Genomic DNA, 21,932 nt, shown 5'->3' with positions numbered 1-21,932 from the left:
ACTGATTGACTGATGAACACCTTTTCTCATTGCTGAAAGTTGCTTCGTCACAGCTGGAACCTGCTTTCGAAAATATTATGGAAAATCAAAAACAATTACATATGTCTCACACGCCTACACTGAAAAAAAAGTTTAGTTATTGGAACCAAAATATGGTAACAATAACTATGAAATTTAGTTGCCTCAGTGACAACATAACCATTAGTTGTGTACACAAATGTAATTTTGTTGACTGTAAATCGTTAGATAAACCATATTATGTTGTTATCAGTACTATTCTTGATTCGGTATTGACAACTAAAATTATGTATAGGTGACTGAATTCATTCCGTTATATATACAAAACATGTATTTAATACTACAGAATATCATCCTACTATTTGGTTGAGATAACAGAAAAAGTTTGTAACGATTAATATACATTTTGTTTTATGTACACAATTACAATTCATCTACAGCAAATCATTTTGTTACTGATACTTTGCCTTGTTAGTACTGAGCTATTCTAGTAGGGAAGCTTAACATTTTTGTTTTGTTAACATTTCTAAATTTATTGAGATGCTTGTACAAAATAATTTGTTATGGAAGCAAACTTTTTATGTCATAAATACAAAACATTAATACATAATATGTACCTATGTATAATACATAATACATATTATATTATATCACAATCAACAATTAATAAATAAGTCTTATTTATAACAACTAGGCATTTTATTTTAATAAACATAAAAATGTTTACAATTTATTATAATGTATATTATACAAATTATTGTTACTTATTAGTTATTAATTACAATTAAAACAATTAATGCCAGGTTATATTAAAAATACATAGGTACTTTTTTAATAATATTGTAGAAAAATTACAAAGTCAAAAAACGTATTATATAGATTTTACATAATATACATATACCTATTATTCATTCATACATGTGTATCAAACATTGAATATGTATATTAAACCATAAAATAAATAAATAAATTACATAGATATAAATATATCATTCAAGTGAAATTTCAAAACAGATTATAATGGGTCTCGAACTGTCACATATCTTACTCCATCTGGAGTTACATTCAAAGTGTTTGGTATGGGAGATATTAATGAATCCTGGTAAATTAAACACGTATTTGATACTGGTATTTCTATTTCAAAAGCATGCAAATGTTCATTAAAACCTACAGTATTTAATAAATTACACTCAAAAATTATTTTTTCAGATCCATACATATAGATATTTTTAACAGATACAAATTGTGGGTTGTCATCATCCAAGTCTCTCGTCAAAATACTGTTCAATTTGTATCGTGTTCCTTTTAGTTCAGCCCAACTTATACGAATCAATGTTTCTTCAGTACTAAGATTGAGTTCAGATTTTATTAAGTTATATTTTGAGCAATTTAATATTTTACTAGGACCTATAACAAGGTGTGTAATAACCTTGTTATAAGCCCTTGGTAAATATGTCGTTTAATTGCAGTTGATGCTTAATAGCTAAAGTTTTACAAATATTGCGTCTATTAAAAGAAGACCTAGCAGAAATCGTTGATATTCTATGTTTAGCTTCATATCTCATTGACCAAAAATAGACAACAGGACCAAACTTTCTTATTATTAAGGGATAATGTGTAAGAAAATGAAACTTTGGTTTGAGTGTATTTTTACTATATTTTATATAAAGTTCATTCATTTATCCTATTAAAGTCTCTAGTAAGAAACAACTATTCTCTTCTAGTGAAGTTAATAACACAATGTCTACAACTTTACGGATAGTTAAATATAGGTCCCAAATTGGCTCACACATAGGTACAAAATCGCCAACAAGGAGACCAAAGCATCTAATCAAAGTTATCATTTCAGATGCTGATTGCTTAATCTTTCCTGCATTAATATGGTCCATAGTAAGCAAACAAGGCTTGTTGTTTTCTGATCCAAAATTAAAAGCATATATTCTATCATTTAATATTTCTAATGAAAAAAGTTTCAATTCTTTTATGTAATATACTAATATAAAACTAATTATGTACTTTGCACATCCCTCAAACATATCATGCATGATATCTACCCCTATTTGATCAAACAAATTAAAATCTTTAATTTCCAACCAAATACATTTCTCTTTTAAACCTGTGGCAGACAAGTCATTTTTTTCTAAGTCTATAAAATATTGCTCATGTCTTAAAAGATTTTTATTTTCATATCCGCCTTTGCCACAGTACAAATTCGACAACATAAATTAGATGAAAAACTTTCAGTGAAACCCGTAATTGAATGTATGCCAAGATTATCCCCTAAAATGAGCCCCAATTCAAAATATAATTTCCCTTTAAATTGAGGAATATTTATATCTATACCATTATCCATCAAATAATTAAATTCATCTATAACCGGGTTAAAGATTATTTTATTTCCGAATTGTGTTCTGTCAGATGAGTGAAAAAGTAAGGCCAAAAAAATATTGGATAATGTTGTCAAGCGATAAGAAGCAATACACGGTACAGCTACATAAACTGCGGCTAGTTTATGTATACCGGAATGGCTTCCTAGGACATTTCCACTTTCGTAGTCATCGAAATACATAAAGAGGGGGAGCACTATTTGCCCATTATGGTTAGTAATTCTACTTCTCCAATAGGTACCCTGAATAAAATTAGTTAAGATACCACTATCATTTTCTAAACTTTTCATATAATCTAGGGTTTCGATAAGTACGTTTTCAAGTGAAAAAAACTTTTTAAGACGCTCCTTAGTGGTATAAACTGCTCTGTACAGTTGCAAGGCTCTAAAATTGTTAAGCCATCTTTTTTAACACTATTTAATCTTTGACCTATTACTTTTTCCTCTGGTTCAACAAATGTACCTTGAGTAGCAAAATTACTAAAACGTTTGTGTTCTGTTTTAAAATTTATTAAAGAATCTTTAATTATTTTAATAATATTGTTGAAAATACTTAAACTTTCAACAGAGATTTGACCTTCAGAAATCATCTGATCAATATAATTTTCAATACAAACAGCAATACCCTCTGAAAAAAACAGTTTCTATACCATCAACTACAATTTGTACAGTATTTCTGGGAATAATAGGATTTGCGTACAAACAAGAAAGGAATTTAATTTTGATTTAAAATTTTGTCAGGTGCAATAAATTGTTTACATTCAACTTCATTTAAAGTAAAAGAATCAGATATATTTGTATTAAAGATTAAATCTAAATCAGCGGAACTCTCAATGATAGGATGAGATGTAGATGGCTGTATTAAATCAGTTGGATTGTTACAATGTTTTGACAAATGTTTACGGAACAAATTTTTTAAATAAAAAGATCTTGAGCATTCTCCTTCAATACATTGATAAAAATTAAATTGATGGTTTAAATGTTGAAGTTCAAAGTGTTTAAAAAAACTTTTAATATCATTACTTTCCTTTTTACATAAAAAACATTTAGGCATATAAAAAAAATAAATTACAAGTGATTTTTGAAATTTGTATTAATGTACTTAATTAATAAATCAAAATTAAACTTTTTAAATAATGAGAAAATATATTATTGAGTAGAAATTCCAATATCTGACATAAAAGTGTTTACAGTAGTAAAATTTTTATCAAATGTAGCGTGTAAATTATAAAACCCCTTTTGAATGAAATACCAAATGGTTTCACATTCTACAGGATATTCTGCGTTAAATGTTATTATTGTTTTAAAGCAACAATCAACAGCAGCTAGAATTGAGTTTAGCTGATAAAATACATCATCAACCACAACAAAATAATTTGAAATTTCACTTAAAGTAGGACCTACTATAATAATAAATGGTTGCTGTGTATGACCTAATCCTAACAATTTTTCTTGTTTACGTGATATAGTTTCTTGTACCTCTGCATTACTTCGAACGTGTGTTATGAATCCATCCCGCATTTCTAATTTTGAAGGTTTCCATTGAAGTTTTGTCTTCCTACTTCTAGAAATTGTGAATCCAATTAAAAAAGGCAAGCAGAGAAATGCTGATATGTTTGATGCTTCTTCATTGTCTGTAAATACAAATGATGCTTGTTATTCATAAATTAAATGATGTGGTCAGAAAAAAATCTTTCAATAATTATGTTTGGTCCAGAAAATAAAGAAAACTATTATTTTTAGATCTGTCAATGGTATTGATACTAAGGATTACAAATATATGACATACTAAAATAACTGGATGTAATGAATTACATAATATTAAATTATATTATAATACATAATAAATAGTTAGAATAAATCAAAAATCTATTTTTTATACATCCTACTCACAGAGTCAAGGACTACAAACGTTATATTTTTTAATTTAATTTAATTTTTTAGTTTACCTTCAGCTCCCAATTGTACATAATCTTTAAGAATTTTATTAATCGAATGTTCTTTGGTTTTTTTAATTTTGTCTGCAGTTAAACTAAATATTTTGTTCTTATACAATGGCAGATTTTGAAACAATTTATCAGAAAACCCAGGATATGCAATATCAAAATCTTTGAAAATCTGAAATCATAATGAATTAGATACAAAATTGTATTATTTTAGATGAAAATTATAAACTTACAAGAAAATATCCTGATGGCTTTTTTAAAGCTGGATATTCAGTCATATATGAAGTAATGGACTGCCCATTTTTTGACAGTTGTTGTTTCAAACGGGTAATAGCAGTTATATTCCAATGTTGATCAACTAGTGACCAAGGATCACTAGAATTATGGAGCCAATTTAAGCTATCTTCAACAGATGCAATATCATTATCTAACTGATTATTTGTAAGTTGAAGTGCTTCAGGTACTAAAATAAGAGGAGAAGAACGTCCAGATGATGGTGTTGAACTTCGTTTCAATGATCTAATAATTCCTGATTTTCTAAACTCTCTCCTTTTATTGTTGAGACAGTCAAGAAGTTTTCCTTTAGCGGCTCGTTTAAGGCCAGGCCCATATGACAAATATGGTATGAAATAAGTAGGTGTTCGTTCTTTGTTAAACACAGTTGTAATTTCATATGCCAGTTCTTCTAATCTGGATGAAGAAACTCTAATATTAACATCAACACTCAATTCGTTATTAATAACTAAATTGCACAGGCGTTTGCGACCAACACTATCCAGGAGTCCAGTTTCTTGATAGGCTGCAAATAAAGATCTACCTTCATTTGTACTTTGAAGATGACCTAATAAATTCTGTAAACAAAATAATTTGATTACAAATATAAAAATGTTTTTCTTAAACGGCAACCAATCTTTTTGACTTAATATTTTAAAAGATTATTTTTTTTTTTTAATGTTGTTTTATTTTATCAATAGTTTAGTTTAATAATACTTTCCTACTCACAACTTTAAACGGATTCTACTGATAAACTGTTGATTAAAAAAAAAACTGAAATATCAAAATTTAAAAAAAAAAGTTATCTTAGAATTTTAAGTAAGAGGTAGCAGTTAACACTTAAAATACTAAACAGCTGAAAGACTCATAAATATAGAAATGGATAAACTATTACGATGACATTGGATTTGTCTATGTAGTATATTTAATTTATATTACAATTAATTTGACTTATTGTAGGTTTAGATGATGATGAGATATTTGAGAGATTTGGAAGATTTGAGAGATCGACAGACTAAAAAAAAAACAAAATTATATATTATTTAAATACATGTCAGTTTAAATTATAACCAGCATAATTAATAATTAGAGACTGGAATTATAAGCATTTTTGAGTTCATATACTGAGTGTATGCAACCTAATGATAATTTGAAATTCTGGTCTCTAGGTTAATGATTATTAATTAACATACATATTAATATAAAAATATTAAACATTTGTATTAGGTAGTATATAAAAGACAAATAAGGAGTAAAAACAAAACATAAACTAAACTTTTTTTTTTTTTATGGTACAAATTACAAAATGTTATAGGTAGTAAATTGTCAGTTATTTCATTAATTTTGAACATGGTTTGACAATTTTTCATATAATAAATTTATTCATTTTAAAATTTACTTGTTTGTATTTATTATTAATAAGTTTGTTTTTTCATTATGATACAGCTGTTAAATTGTTGTTATTTTAATCACTAAGTTATAATATTATTATATGTTTGATCTTAATTTTTTTCATACAATATTAAGATTTTAGTGTAGGTACACTAATATTATAATATTGTTGAGTATAATATTATGAAAAAAAAAAATTAATTTAAGTAATTATATTTTAAAATGGTAGTGTTATATTATTACTTAATTGTTTTAAAAATGTTTGATCTCAAATTTGTTTATAAAATATTCATATTTAAGTATGTGTGTAATGTATATAATATACATATAAAATACTGTATATATAAACATTTTGTAATTCTCTTGCAAGTTTAATTAATTGGTATTAATTAACATTTTATCTAATATAGGTTAAAGGGAATTATAACTTTTTACTAACCCAGTGATTAAAAAATTGAAATTATAAACATATTAAAACTTGCATTGCCCGTCACCAAAAAAACAATATTGTGATTTAAGCTGTTCAAGCACCTTAAATTATAACCTATATCTAATTCTACACAACATATAAAAAATATAAATAATTTGAATAATGATACTTACCTCAGTTGAAGAGCTTTGCCTAGGTATACTTGAAATGTCATCAACTAATAAAATATCCGTTCCAATATCAATAGATGATGATTCATTAATCTAAAATAAAAACAATTTAAGATAGGTAGGTAGGTACCTGATATTTTTTTAAGTTTAAACAAAATTTTATAAAACTAATTTCAGTGTCGGTATAAGTATTCTACCTATTATAAATAGCTACCCACAACCTAGGTAGGTACCTACTTCGGATTTTATATTCAAATTTAATAAAACATATTAATTACACAATTATTTACGCTAGGCATTGATCCTTGAATAATTAATTTCCACTGCTCTAAATTTGACAAAAATCTTGCTCTATGGCCTATTACAGGAATCAGTTCTTTTATCATATTTTCTGTCAAACATGGAATAGTCTTCATATCAATATCATTAGCTATGTAAAACAGAAAAAGTCCGAAAACCATATATTTATTTAGTAGGTTATTCTTATTATCATGTATTTGTATATCAACTATCAAGGCCGTACCTGATTTTATGTGTGTTATACCTACTATGTCGTAGTCTAGAATAATCAATAAACATTGTACGTTTATATCAGATATCTAACGCACATTTTTAGCTTACAACCTCAAACAAACCCCCTCAAAATCAATTTCCAGTTACGGCCTTAAGTATTATGTTATGTAGCTATGTTATGTTCCATACCTATAACCTATTTAGGTATTCAAGACCTCTAAAACTTTGTAACATTGATACAAATACTAGTATTCAGTGATCATTGTAAAAATTTTACTATTTTCTACTTAATAGTTACGAGGTATATAGTGTAAATATGTTGATAAAACTTACCTCGAAACGTATCAATATATTGGGATAAGTCCCACGCTGTTAGGAAGTCTGCTAGGTCATCGGACATTATTAAAATTTAACTAATTAACTAATAACAAGTTAATTTAAAAGTAACAAAGAGAAAAACTGATGAACTATAATGATGATTGATGACAGTATGACACGAGTTTGGCAGTCGGTCGTCAAATAAAGAATCGGTGATTCTCGGCGGCAGCGTCGGCGGCGGGTGTGATAGTGCTAGTACACGGGTAAAACCCAGTTATTATTTAATTTTAACTCAACTTTGTTAACGATACATATCAATTTGGTTGTGGCTTTAAAATAGTATGGTGTTATTACAATATTACCAAAGATTTGTTGTCTACCACAATCGTTTAGTTGCTTAGAACTAACTTCAGTTGTGTGAACAAAAGTAAAATATTTGACTAACAAAACATTTTGTAAATATTTCGAGTCATACAGCATAATTAGGTACCTAGTGTTAAACCAAAAAGTACAATCCATATTGTATTAACAACTCAACTATATTTGTTCTATTCAAACTATTACTGTAAATGATTCTGTAAATTCTGTACGGATCATAACTTTATTTATGCTCACAAAAATAAGTTACTATAACACATATTACTAGTATATACAACAAAAATATATTAACAGTAATAATTGATATGTACGTACAACAAATTGCTGAATTATTCGAACCGGTTAGTTTTATAATTGATACAGTTTTTTAGTAACGCTCACTATTTATACTTTAACTTAACAGTTTGGTTAATAAGAACAGTAATATTTTTTTCAGTGTACCATGGTTCGGTCGTCAAATAAAAGTTAAATTAATTATTATTAAGGTGAAAGGTAGTTAGTAACATTTGTGTATAATGCTGTTATGTTTTTATAATAAAAGTTAAATTAATTATTATTTAAGCTAAAAGGTAATTTGTAACATTTGTGTGTAATGCTGTAATGTTTTTATAATATTATGATTAAAAGCTTTAACTGAAAGGATACTGAAAATTATATAATAATGTATAGGGAACGGATTTATATGTAATAAAAATACAAAAATATGTACATATATATGGAAGTATAATTTATAAAATATGTGCTAAAATTATTTTATATTATTTGACTATTTGACTAATATGTTATATGTATACAGTAGAATTTGTGATATTATTACTATTATTTTATTAGATATATTTTTATAATTATATAAATTGATATTTGAGCTAATTTTATTAGAAAGTAAACTGTAATGTACTTATTTTCGGAAAAATGGATACATACTAACCGTTGGATATTTTGGTTTGAATATTTTGTCCGTGGATATTTTGACCGATTACTGATAAAAACATTTTGTTTGATCGATGAACTGCTTATAAACACGTTCCATATGATTAATACTTTTGTACTCACTTATAAACATTTTATACTTCGTGTACAGTTCGGGATTTTTTACAAACCGTTTTTCTAATGAAAGAAATCTTCGTAGAGCTGAAGTGAATGAGTTACCAAGATGGTGACAATTTTCTTTGAACGGTTGTTTAACTATAAATCCACCGTCTTCATTTTGTGCGAGGTTCTCTTTAAAATGTGTTATCAGTGGCGCCGAACACGGGTATGAACTGGGGAAAATTCCCCAGAACTATTTTTGGGCGGGTCAGGTGGGTGGGTGGGTAATAATAAGTGATCAGTGATCAGTGGTATTTATATTTAAATATCATCATAGTACAATAATGGTAAGTATAAAGAATAGATAGGTAAATAGGTAATAAATAATAATACTGTAATAGTAACTACTAGCTATATAAGTACTAATAGTAGGTATAATAGTATAATAGCAGGTCGACAAGCAGTAGGTATATCGCTATTGACGCTATTATAATGCAATCGTATATTCGTATACTCGTGTAGTCGTGTCACTCGTGTATATGCCAGTTGCCAGTAGGTAGTGAAGATAAATACGAAAATGTTGTTTTGTTTTCGTCAGATCATCAGAATTACGTTTATGTCATTATAAACACGATACGAGCTTCAAGACGCTTCGAGTTACTAGTTAGAGTGGACTGAGTGGAGGGTAGTTGGTGAAATAAACCAATAATGGTTACGGATTCGCAGTTTATTTATAAACTGCCAAAACACCAATAACAGTAATAACACGTTAATACCCAAGATACAGATAATGGATTACTGATATGGACTAAAATTTTATTTAAAACTATTTGTGTAATAACTTTAGACCGTGCCCAATGGAAATCCGTCATAATATTGTCTTAATAGAACTATGAACCTACACTGGCTACACTAGTACACTACCACAGTACCGTTTATACAAGTTATACGATTGTTCTCTGTTAGTTCTGGTCTATCGTATAATGTAATTACTGTAATTTTATTATATTATATTAATATAATAAAGTATTAATGCTAATACAGTAATACCTACCTATTACCAATAATCATTTTTGTAAATTGTAATCAATCATGTCTAGTGTAAGTGAAGTGTGAATTTGTGGTAAAAAAAGAGGGACTTTGAATGATACTAATTGGGCAAGGCACACAAAAACGTGCAAAACAGTAATAACTGTAAAAACAAACGAAAATATTTCCAAGTTTTTTAAGAGACCAGCACCAAATTCAACTGAATTGTCTGAATTAATTGTAAAAAAAACACGATCTGGCAGGTATATTAACTATCAATTATAATAATTAATAACTATTAACTATTAGTTTATATTATAAGTAATATATGTAGTAATATGCCTCTTTAGGTTTAGGTACTTAGTGTCTTAGTATTTTTAATACTAAGTAAATTTATCTACAGTTATAATATAACTAATAATTTAATGTGGTGTTAAATAGAGCAAACATTAAGTACTCCCAAAGAAAATGATGACTTTAATGAAGTGCAGTTACCTGTTGTTTCCAAATTAAAAAGTAAATTTAAATTATTTTTTTTGTCAGATGACTACTATAATATTATATTCTTGTAATTCCTTTAGTATAATAATTTAGTACACAGAAAATAAAAATATTAAAAATACTTAAATATTTACATTAATATTATGTATATAAGTAGTATTTTTATTTATACATTTTTCTACAGTTTTAATATAACTAATAATTTAATGTGGTGTTAAATAGAGCAAACATTAAGTACTCCCAAAGAAAATGATGACTTTAATGAAGTGCAGTTACCTGTTGTTTCCAAATTAAAAGGTAAATTTAAATTATTTTTTTTGTCAGATGACTACTATAATATTACATTCTTGTAATTCATTTAGTATAATAATTTAGTACACAGAAAATAAAAATATTAAAAATACTTAAATATTTACATTTGAACAAAAGCAGTATATTTTAAAATTAGGACCTTGCCAACAAAGTGTTCAAGAGAAGCCTTTCCATAAATTTCCAAAAACCAATAACCTTAGTTTTCATGCCAAATGGTATACCAAAACATTACCCGATGGATCTGAGTTCCTACTCGTAAATGGTTGTCATATTCTATATCAAAAGACAAAATATATTGCTTATATTGTATATTATTTGGGAAATATCCTAAAAAAGCATGGTCTAATTATGGTGTTTCACGCTGGAAAGATGGAGTCTTTATGTTAGCTTCACACGAAACTTCAGTAATACACATTGCCGCTTCAATTGATGCAACAATTCAGGAACAGTGTTCCCCGTTGTTACCAGCATTGAAAGAGAAAAAAATATTGAAGTTCAAACCAATAGGATTATTGTAAAACAACTCGTGGACATAACATTATTTTTAGGAAAACATGGATTAGCATTTAGAGGACACAACGAAAAATGGTCTGATGCTGTTAGAGGAAATGTTGAAATATACAATTAATATTAGTATTCAAACCATGTAAACACACGTGCGTGTACAATGTCGTTTTCTAATAGATACTTATGCAGTTACGATATAGCTGTGCAACACTTTTACTATCGCTTTCTATATTGTATACGGATACGGGATGACCTCAACTAATCATATATATAGGGCCTTTGAAGCATGTAAGAACCACTTGCACGGCCACCGTCGTACAGTGCGTATACGGTGTGTGTGTGTACAGTCACGTTAAATTGTCCAGTTGTACGTTATTATATATTATACTTATACATAATCATATTGTCGTGTTATTCATTTATATTAATACTAAAACGGTTAGTCTGTCAAGCTGCACTTTCAACAGGAAACTTCAAAGATCTCGTTATTTTGCTAGCCAAGTATTCGCCAGTTTTGTCCTCATATATAACCCAATTAAAAAAAAAAAGGAAAACATATGACATATTTTATTACTTGGCAACGACAGAACCAACTTATTGATTCAATCTCAAATTCAATTTTAAAATCAATTGTACAAGAAGTGAATACTGCTAGAATATTTAGCATATCAATAGATACAACATTCGATATATCAAGGCATGAACAAGTATCTTTTGTAATTCGATATACATATGAAGCAAAGGTAAAATTGTTGAACGTTTACTTATGATCTGTACTACTTCATCCACTAATAGTCAGACCCTTTATAGTATTTTTCTTAATATTTTTGAGAAAACCAATATTGATTGGAAAAATAATTTGAAAGGTCAATCCTATGACGGCGCAGCTAATATGCGAGGCAAATACAACGGTCTACAAGCAAAAATTAAAAGTGAAAATAATCAAGCTATTTATATCTGGTGTTGGGCACATCGTTTAAATTTAATTGTTGAACAAGGTGTTAAAAGCTGTCTTGAAGCTGTTGATTTTTTTGGGATTTTTGCCAAAGTATATGATTTTATATGTAGTAGCAAAAATCGTGTATTTGTTTTTGAACAAAATCAAAAAGAACGCGTAATCCTACATGGCCAGTTCGTAGTTTAAAGCGTGTTAATACTACACGATGGAGTAGTCACTCTACAGCATTAAATACAATTTTAATCACATGGGAAGCTTTAATTGATACACTTGAAGATCTTCATAAATCTGAATCTTCATCTGACGCATCAACATTTATTGAATATTTTCAGACTGAACGATTTTTGTACACTTGTTTTGTATTTAAATTAGATGTTGTTTACTAATTTATTAGATGTTTAATAGATTCAACAAATGTTGAACATTTTTGAAGAAACATAAACAAATGCATGATATGTATGGTTTTGATAAAAATTAATTGCCCATAACTTAAAAAATTAAAAAATGTAGACCCAATCTTCATAATTTTTGGTACACTTTCATATGACGTTAACTGGTCATTTCACTCTGGAACACATTATATACATTAATATTTTTTTATTCGTACAGGGGCCTCATTTAAAACGTTGGCCCCTGGGCCTCAAAATGTCTTAATCCGGGCTTGAGTGTGGTCAAAGAAAATAGTTTAACAGTAGAAGTGTAATATTTTATTATATCGCACATGTCATAATAACATACACCTTCAAAAAGATCATGCATCCATCTGCACAAAAATTTTTTGTAACATGAAAACTGTTTAATGAATTCATTATAGATTGGTTATAAATACCAGTTTCACTAAAACACATTTTAGCCACATCTTCAGAATAATTTTGAATATTGCGCATAACTGATGCATCTTCTTCATAAAGCTCATTTGCTACAGATTTATGGATTTTACAAAATCTACAATAATAGTTCGCAGAAAATGACTTACTGAATTCTAATTAACTATTTAATCCTAAATTGTCACCTAACACAAGGCCAAGTAGGAAATATACACGAAAATCTCCATGTTCAGTAGATATGTTCAATCCTATGCTTTCAAGTTCATTTATTAACATTTTAAAACATTTATCATTTCCAAACTCTTTAATATCAATAGATTTTATTAGTGCTGCTAAAAAATTACTCGAAAGTTTAGAATTATTTGTAGCAAGCGGAAAGTTATAATATACAGAAGCAATTGATTGAACATTTGCATGTGAGCCCAGGGGGTTATTTACTTCAAATTCATCGACATATAAGAAGTATGGAAATACTATTTTTCCCTCATATAATGTTATTTTTTCTTTCCATAATTTACCCTGAACAAAATTTGAAATTAAATCACTATCACTTTGCTTATATTTTAACAGTTCATCATAATGCAATTTAAAATTATTATCATGTTCAAAATACCATTTGAATTGTTGTTTTATTGGTAGCAAAGCACCTTTAGTTATTTTTTCATCATATGTGATATTACCAGCGTGATCTATAGGCACAATTTCATTATTTATAGTAAACTGATGGAGAGGTGACAGTAAATTTATCTGTCTTAACCAATTATTTAAGCGGTGTTCTGTACTACAGTAAATAAAAGGGTCCAATATAACTGTTTCAAATTTCAAAATTTTAGAAAGTTGTAGAGGTTGATTAATATCTTTTTCAACTAACTTTTTAAAAACTGAGGCCATGGGTTTCAAAACATTTTCTTTCATTTCAGATTGAATGAAAGTTACATCACTAATATTAAAGTTATTATTATTATGTAAACTTAAAATAAATTTTACGGTGGACTGATATAAAAGTTCAACTGCATTTTCAAAATCAAACATACTACCTAATAACTATGTTATCAACACATTGATTGTCATTATTCTCATTAGAAAAATTATTTTTTATTTACACTTGAAATTTCATTGTTAAGTATATTATTTTGCTGTTCATTATGTGGTAATATTATATTATTAGAATCTTGAGTAACATGTTTTTTTAATATATGTCTTTTGAAAGAAGACATTTTAGAGTTACCAACAACATTTTTAATATTTCGTACGTTCGAGTTATTCGTATACGAATCGGTCGTTTACATTACTCGTAGGTACGCTGTTCAAAAATACGAGATGATGGACGTAGACGAGCAAAGGTTACGAACTGCTCGTTTACGAGTTATTACGTATACGTGTGGGTCGTTCTTTTCGAGGATAGACCCCCAGGTCTATTCTCGAAAACTACGTAAGGAAAACGAACGAGCAAAATGTACGTAATCCGTCATTTTTACGTAATGTTTCAAAATATCGTATTCTCGAAACTTTTCGAAATTCGAACCAAACGTATATGTAAATATTCGTAATAGACGTTCATAAACCTCTGTACGTAACGAATTGATCGTTTCGTATTAATTATCATACCATTTGTTATCTTATTTATTTATATTGTCATTTTTGTTTATTGGTTTATTGCCAATTTGCGTTTATGAATATTTAACTCCAAACATAAACCGTATTTTAAGCATATTACTATATTAAACAGTTCTTAAATTTTAAATATTAAAATATATTTTTTTTGGGACTTGGGAAAATGGCTCTTGAAGAAATTGTGCACTTGGAAGTCTTGGGAGTTTTAGAGGAAGCTGAAATTAGAGCTGTAGGTAATCGGCCTAGGCAATATTATAATACCCACAATGTTATGGAAGGTTAGTGTAATAATAATAAATAACATATAGTATTTATAGCCTTCTTAGTTCATACCTACTTAATTACATTAAACATTTATACTCATAATACTATATTATATTTTTAGAACTATCTGACCACCAGCAGACTTGTGTAGTATTCCGAATACTTTTTCAACATCCAATATTAATTTTAATATAATATTTTATAACTAATAGATTATAGATAGCCAGATAGGTGTGTTTTATCAAGATTATAATAATCTTCATTTATAAACACAGAATTGAAAAAGCAATATTTTTGCTATTGAAATCTAAATCTACTAAAAAAAAGTATTTGAAAAATATTTGGAATATGTATTTGAAATACTTTTTAAAAGTATTTTACCCAAGTCTGATACACCAGTTTCTAAAAAGTTTAGACTCAGTAAGGCTTTGGTTCATGAGTTAATAGATGTATTAACACCGTGTCACCGTATATGATTGAACCAAATAGATTATCTTCAATCCCAATTAATAAAAAAGTCAAGTCATAATTATTAATTATTTATTTCTATATTATTAATAATAATGTATTATGATAAAATGTTATAAATATTATTAGGTTTTGCCAGCTTTGCGGTTCTTTGCTAGTGGCTCGTATTAACTTTATTTAGGTGATAGATCATATCATCAGCATTAAGTCAGCCATCTGTAAGCAGATGTATCACTGAAGTAACTAATGCACTGAATCGGCCGGATATCATAAAACGTTATATAAGCTTCCCCGAGAGTTTTGAAAAATAAAATTTTTTTTTTTAAATGTCCTGGGGCTTTATATTATTTAAACGACTCAAAGGTCTTTATAAATATGTTTGACAATTATACATATTTTATATACTAGATATAAATTATATATATATTACTGAGCCTATAGTTTTACTAAATATATTTTATTATGTGTATATATGACAAATAATATTTTAATAATGTTGAAATATACAATTGATATCAGCCTTGACACGTGTGTACAATTTAGTATCTAGTTATACGAGCGTAAGACTCACTCTCTATACGGATGTAACATGACCTCGGTTGTGCATATATATGAAGCCTTGAAGCCTTTGAAGTACCTATGTAAGAATCACTTGCACAGTCACCGTCGTACAGTGCGTATACGGTGTGTGTGTACAGTCACGTTAAATTGTCCAGTTGTACGTTATTATATATTATACTTATACATAATCATATTGTCGTGTTGTTATTCATTTATATTAATACTAAAATGGTTAGTCTGTCGAGCTTCATTTACAACAAATAAATATAAAGATAATTACAATATTATAATAAACCAGCTGACCCCGTGCTCTTCGTTGCCCGTTAAAAATGCCAACTCTATGTGATCCAAACTTTGATAGTTGAAAGTTGAGGTTTTCATTGTTTAGGCTCTACGTTGATCAGCAAGTGAGTCAATCAGGACACGTATGAATATATTATATTATAGCAATCCACCCGGCGTTGGCCGTAAGACTCGCTTGTGATTATCTGAGTAGGTAGTATCATTGATTATAAATACTATAGATCGCTCACTGGCCCAATAAGAAACTAACGGGCGACGACAACGCTTCATAACGACAACATCTTTTTTCGTTAATATTTCGCGTCGCGTCAATACGGGCAGTGAGCTATCTACAGTAATTATTATAATCAACGGTAGTATCAAAGTTACACAAAGTTTATCGTTTTTAATTCAACAGATGGCACCACCAGTTAATTTCTTTTTTACTTCTATTTCACCCCTTTCTAGTTTTATATTCACGACAAAAAGTAGCCTATGTCACTCAGGAATAGGTAACGCACGGCGAAAGAATTTTCGGTTAAGTAGTTTTTGAGATTTTTGTGGACAAAAAAACAAACGCTAGGTCTCTTTATAATATAATAAAAATTAGTAGTAAAATAATTTAAGACAAATGTTTAATTGTCTAAATTATACTAATAATATAAAATTATACCTATATTCTATAATTTATAATATATATCGCTATGTATCATTCTGTTGATACCGCTCCGGATCGGATTCCAGGTACCCGAAGAATCCCCAACTTGGTCCGACAATGAGGAGAAAACGTGGGTATCCGAGCGGAAGCAGATGAGGCCTTTGGATTTGCAGCCAAATCATCCATCAGATGATAGGACAATTGTGGTCATCCGCGGATGAGAAGAAGGAGGAGGCGACTGTCGTCTTAGCTGGTACCAATGAGATTGGTAGCGATATGGTCATATGGAGGAAGTGGTAACTGAGCCGACGCCAAACAAATGTAGGTCGTTCCTGTCGGGACTTGGGAGGTGTATCCTGAGTGCGGCAGAAAGTTGTGTTGCTGCGACGGTCGCGGCCGCGGTCTTCGTGTACGGCGGCGAGCTGCGGACACACCGTTGGAATGAATATTTAAAAATGTAGTGTGTGCCAATACGATACTATGTAAGCCGATACCATGGATACTATATTATATAATCGTTTGCACAGGATTTTATGAGAATGACCATAAAGACACTCAGAGGATACGATACGTTGAAGATATAGTGTTTGCGTCTACTACAGGTGGAGCCATTCCTGGAAGCTGTGGTCAGAAGTGAAAATAATTTTGTAAAAAATAACCACTACTTCCGGGCGAATTCTAGTCGTACGTACGTATAACCGTTGTGATTTTTGGATATCCGTGCGTGGAGGATCCACTGAATTTTGGACGACGAAAAAGCGGCACACACACCTACATTTAACATGCATAATTGTCAACCAAAGTTTAAGTACTTACGAGTATCACCCTCCTGCACTTGTAAATAATAATTATTTATTGTTACTATATATTATTATGTTTTTTTTTTTTATCACAAACTACTTTTTTCTAAAATCTTTAATAAAAATATTATTGTAAAAAAATGGTTTATTTAAGTAATATTAAAAAATTAATCATTTTAGGTAATCTTAACTAGAAAATTATTTGCGAGTCTTCGCTATTTAAAAAAAATCGTTAGAGGTCTTAGATGTACTTAAAAATGCACATAAAAGTTGTACTACACTCAATTTTTTTTGTTAATTTCATAAATAACAACTTATTATGAACTTTGATTACATTGTTTGACAATTTATGTGTTCAAACAGCACTCATTTTAGAAAAAAATTGAAAATGTAACGCGTAAAACGTTTATAAATAGTCCAAAAGAGTCGAAATATTTTGAAAATATACCAAGTATTTATAAAAAAATGCCAAATATTAAGATTTTTCGTAAAACTCAAGTAACTACGGTTCTTCGTTTTTGAAATATAACAAAATAAGAAAATCGTTCGATAAGAATTTGTTAATTAACTAGCGAATTATCTATGTCAAAAACAATTTTAAATTCAAACGCTCATAAACAAATAATTTCACTTTACGGTTTCCGTTACACTTTATTTTTTTGTTTAAGTTACTAAAATTATTAACATACGTTGTTTTAATATTTGGACGAAATTGAAATATTTAAATGGGGAATAACGATTTTAGTTGATTATTTTTGTAATTAAACAATTGTATTGGTGGGTATTTGGAGCTTACAACGCTCATAAAAATTTAATTTGATTTTCTTATAGACATTTTTTTGATAATGATTGACAAACTTAAGAGGGATCTTGAATTTTTTTGTGGTCTGCAGGTCAGTCACTTTCTTCGACAATGGACGTAGTCACCCTGGTTGGCAATATTCGTCGGATAGCGGACAATGTACGACGTCGGGGTCAAGGCATCAGGTATGCAATTCGACAGGATAGCAGTTTTTTACTGCCGTCGAAAACGCCAAATTATATAGTGATATCTAGGGCAGAGAAGTTATAGGATTTGCCTATATGAGCCTCTATTTTATAGCAAACCAAGATACAAATATAAGTCATTAGCCACATAGTTGAAATATTAAATTATTTTTTGCATATTTCTACATATTCACATATTTTTTGAGGGAAAAATTACCCAATTTTTTATGTTTGGTGAAGATACATTTGCTGCTGATGGGACTATGCTCTATTGTAAGATTTGCGAAGTTAAAGTAAGTGTTGAAAAAAATTTACAGTTGCACGACATATAAATACAAATAAACACGGATGATTATTAGCTCGTCGAAATAAACCTGCAGAAAATAAACAACAATTTATATCACAGCCATCAAACAAAAAATCTGTTTTTTCACATGATTTATGCAAGGCTATGATGTGTGCAAACATTCCTTTACATAAAATTTCTAATGTTCAATTCTGATCGTTTCTTGAAGAATATGCCCTTAATGACATCCCTAGTGTGTCTGCGTTGAGGAAAACTTATATAAACGATTGCTATTTAGAAGCTATTGATCTAATTAGAAAAGACGTTGTTGGAAATAAAATATGAGTTTCAATAGATGAAACGACAGATGTACAAGGAAGATATATTGCTAACGTAATAATCGGAACTCTGCTGAAGGATAGACCTGGAAAAATATATTTATTAAATACTGAAGTTCTAGAAAAACCCAATTTTTCTACAATAACCAAATTCTTTGACAGCTCAATGTTTCTCCTGTGGCCAGATGGTGTTCGTCATGATGACGTACTTCTATTTTTAAGCGATGCTGCGCCATACACGAAGAAAGCAGGTACAACTATCAAAGCTTTGTACTCCAAGATGATCCATATTACTTGTATAGCACACGGAATACATATCTAGATTGGCAGAAAATATTCGGATTCATTTTTCTAGAGTTGATAAATTAGTAGCAAAAGGAAGGTAAGTATTTTTAAAAGCGCCTTCGCGTGTAATATTAAAAATTTTGAAAAATTTGAATGGAGAAAGTTCATCGATGGATGGTTTACCAGAAGACCTAACGGGAAATTACTTAATATTTTATAAATATGCACCAATTACATCTACAGACGTCGAAAGAAGTTTTTCTCGGTACAAAACCATAGTGGCTGACAATCGGTGATCATTCGACGTAGAAAATATAAAAAAAAAAATGGTTGTACAATGCAATAATTTATCAGTTGGGAAAAAAGTTATTTTAAAACTATATTTGTGTTGATATATTTAATATTTATTTTAAGGATAAATCCAAGATTCCAGATTGAAGAAAACTATACTATGCAATGCATAGATTTTATTTTATTTTTTATTTTATTTATTTCATGTTTTTATTTTACTAAAATATAATTTTTTTGAGTTCCATTTCCCTGGCACCCCCATTATTGAATAATTGAATGAAACCAAGAGCCTTTATTTGTGCATCGTTTGTGCTGATTTGTGCAGAAAGTTACATCATTTGTGCTTTTGAACTTTACGAGATACAGACGTTTTTGTTAGGGTGTGCTGGGGAAATGTTTGCACCCCCACTTTTATATTTCATAATTCGAATGATGCCATCGATTTGTGCATCGTTTGTGCTGATTTGTGTGAAAAGTCGCGTCATTTGTGCTTTTGAACTTTACGAGATACAGACGTTTTTCGTTAGGGGGTGCCGGGGAGACTGTTTGTCCCCACATTTTATTTTCGAAATAAAATCAAGAGCTTTTTTTGCTGATTTGTGTGGAAAGTCGCATCATTTGTGCTTTTGAATGCATATTTTAAATTTTTTATGTGCATATTTTTCCAATTTTACCTCCTATAACTTCTCTGCCCTAGTGATATCCTTACATTTCGGGCGACCATTCTAATCGTAATATAGCCACCGTGATTTTTTGAGTGTCTAGCAAGTCAGTCACGTAAGCAATCTGACTACGTCGGTTAGCGGACAAAGTGCGATGAAACGTCAGATAAGAAACCCACCACGCCAAAGTTGGTCGTAAATGAAAATAGGTAGTATTTCTCGTGCCAAAAAATGTATGTCAGCATGGAGTCAGGACAATGTGCTTAAATGCGGTGTTCACCACTAACTTACGCGTTAAATTATCTAATATAATAATACATATGTGTATATACTCCGTACCAAATAAGAGTGCATCGGGCGGCCACGGGAAAAACCGGTTTTGTTACGTAAATTTGGTACAGGGTATAGACTATAGGTTATAATATGTTAACTTTATATAATGATATTATATACTATATTATTTATTGTTATACTATATCCATAGATATATTAAGTACACAATGCAAACGGCATTTATACCTAAGTGCATATACATAAGACATATGTCATAACGCAGTAGATAAAGTGTAAGGCTTAATGTTCGAATGGCCGTGTTCGAATGAATAATTTTTTTTTTTAAATGCCCCGGGGCTTTATATTATTTAAACATATTTATAAATATGTTTGACAATTATACATATTTTACATACTAGATATAATTTATATATATATATTACACGTTGATGGAGTCACTTCTAATGAAGTGCCTCTTGCCTCAATCTAAAATCTTAAACTAAGTCGTATGGTTTCAGACGCTTAAGACGTCTGATATCCTTGGAGTTATCTAATAGTTGAATAACCAATGGATTGACATGGTGATCTAGCCTCGTCTTGTGTTTGTGAGCAAACCTTTGGATTTCGTCTGCTATTGTAGGCTTCATCATATCACGGTGGATTGTGTTGTTTCTTCCGAACCGATAGGCTGCAGTGATGGTCCGAAGGGCAATATTTTTACAGCATTGTATTTCATCGATGTTAGACTTACTGGCACAACCCCACAATTGAATGCCATATATCCATCCAGATTGGTTTTATAATTGCTACATACAGTAGACGTTTGTTGTCGATGGTTAACGTCGGAGTGAGGTCCAACTAACCAATAAAGTATTCGCGTTTTTTCTTTTATCTGCATTTTTTTTCTGACGGACGTGGTGTTTCCAGTTTAGTCGAGAGTTAAGGTGCATTCCAAAATATTTTGCTGAATCTTTTTGTGGGATTGGTGATTGATTTAGTAGTATTTGGATGTTTTCGGTTTTGCGTAACGTATAGTTAACGTCTGAACTATCATCTGAAAATCTAGATGGGCTACCTGAAGATCTAAACTGTAATGACTTGGTATTTTATAAGTACGCGCCAATAACGGCCGTTGACGTTGAGCGGTCATTTTCTACTTACAAGATTATTCTATCA

The 21,932-nt window shown here is 29.4% G+C and overlaps 1 protein-coding gene across 1 annotated transcript; it reads left to right on the top strand.

Annotated features, from left to right (window-relative positions):
- Positions 1-7,600: 7,600 nt before the first annotated feature.
- Positions 7,601-12,346, top strand: LOC100573792 (zinc finger MYM-type protein 1-like). The gene is made up of 6 exons (XM_016809234.1): positions 7,601-7,616; positions 10,324-10,398; positions 10,606-10,680; positions 11,139-11,293; positions 11,790-11,945; positions 12,035-12,346. The coding sequence occupies exons 1-6, from the start codon at positions 7,601-7,603 to the stop codon at positions 12,344-12,346; spliced, it is 789 nt and encodes a 262-aa protein (XP_016664723.1).
- The last annotated feature ends 9,586 nt before the right edge of the window (positions 12,347-21,932 follow it).

Source organism: Acyrthosiphon pisum, chromosome X (assembly GCF_005508785.2).
Source record: "Acyrthosiphon pisum isolate AL4f chromosome X, pea_aphid_22Mar2018_4r6ur, whole genome shotgun sequence".
NCBI classification, from domain to species: domain Eukaryota; kingdom Metazoa; phylum Arthropoda; class Insecta; order Hemiptera; family Aphididae; genus Acyrthosiphon; species Acyrthosiphon pisum.
The sequence above is the reverse complement of the archived record's forward strand: the minus strand, read 5'-3'. Positions and strand labels throughout refer to the sequence as shown.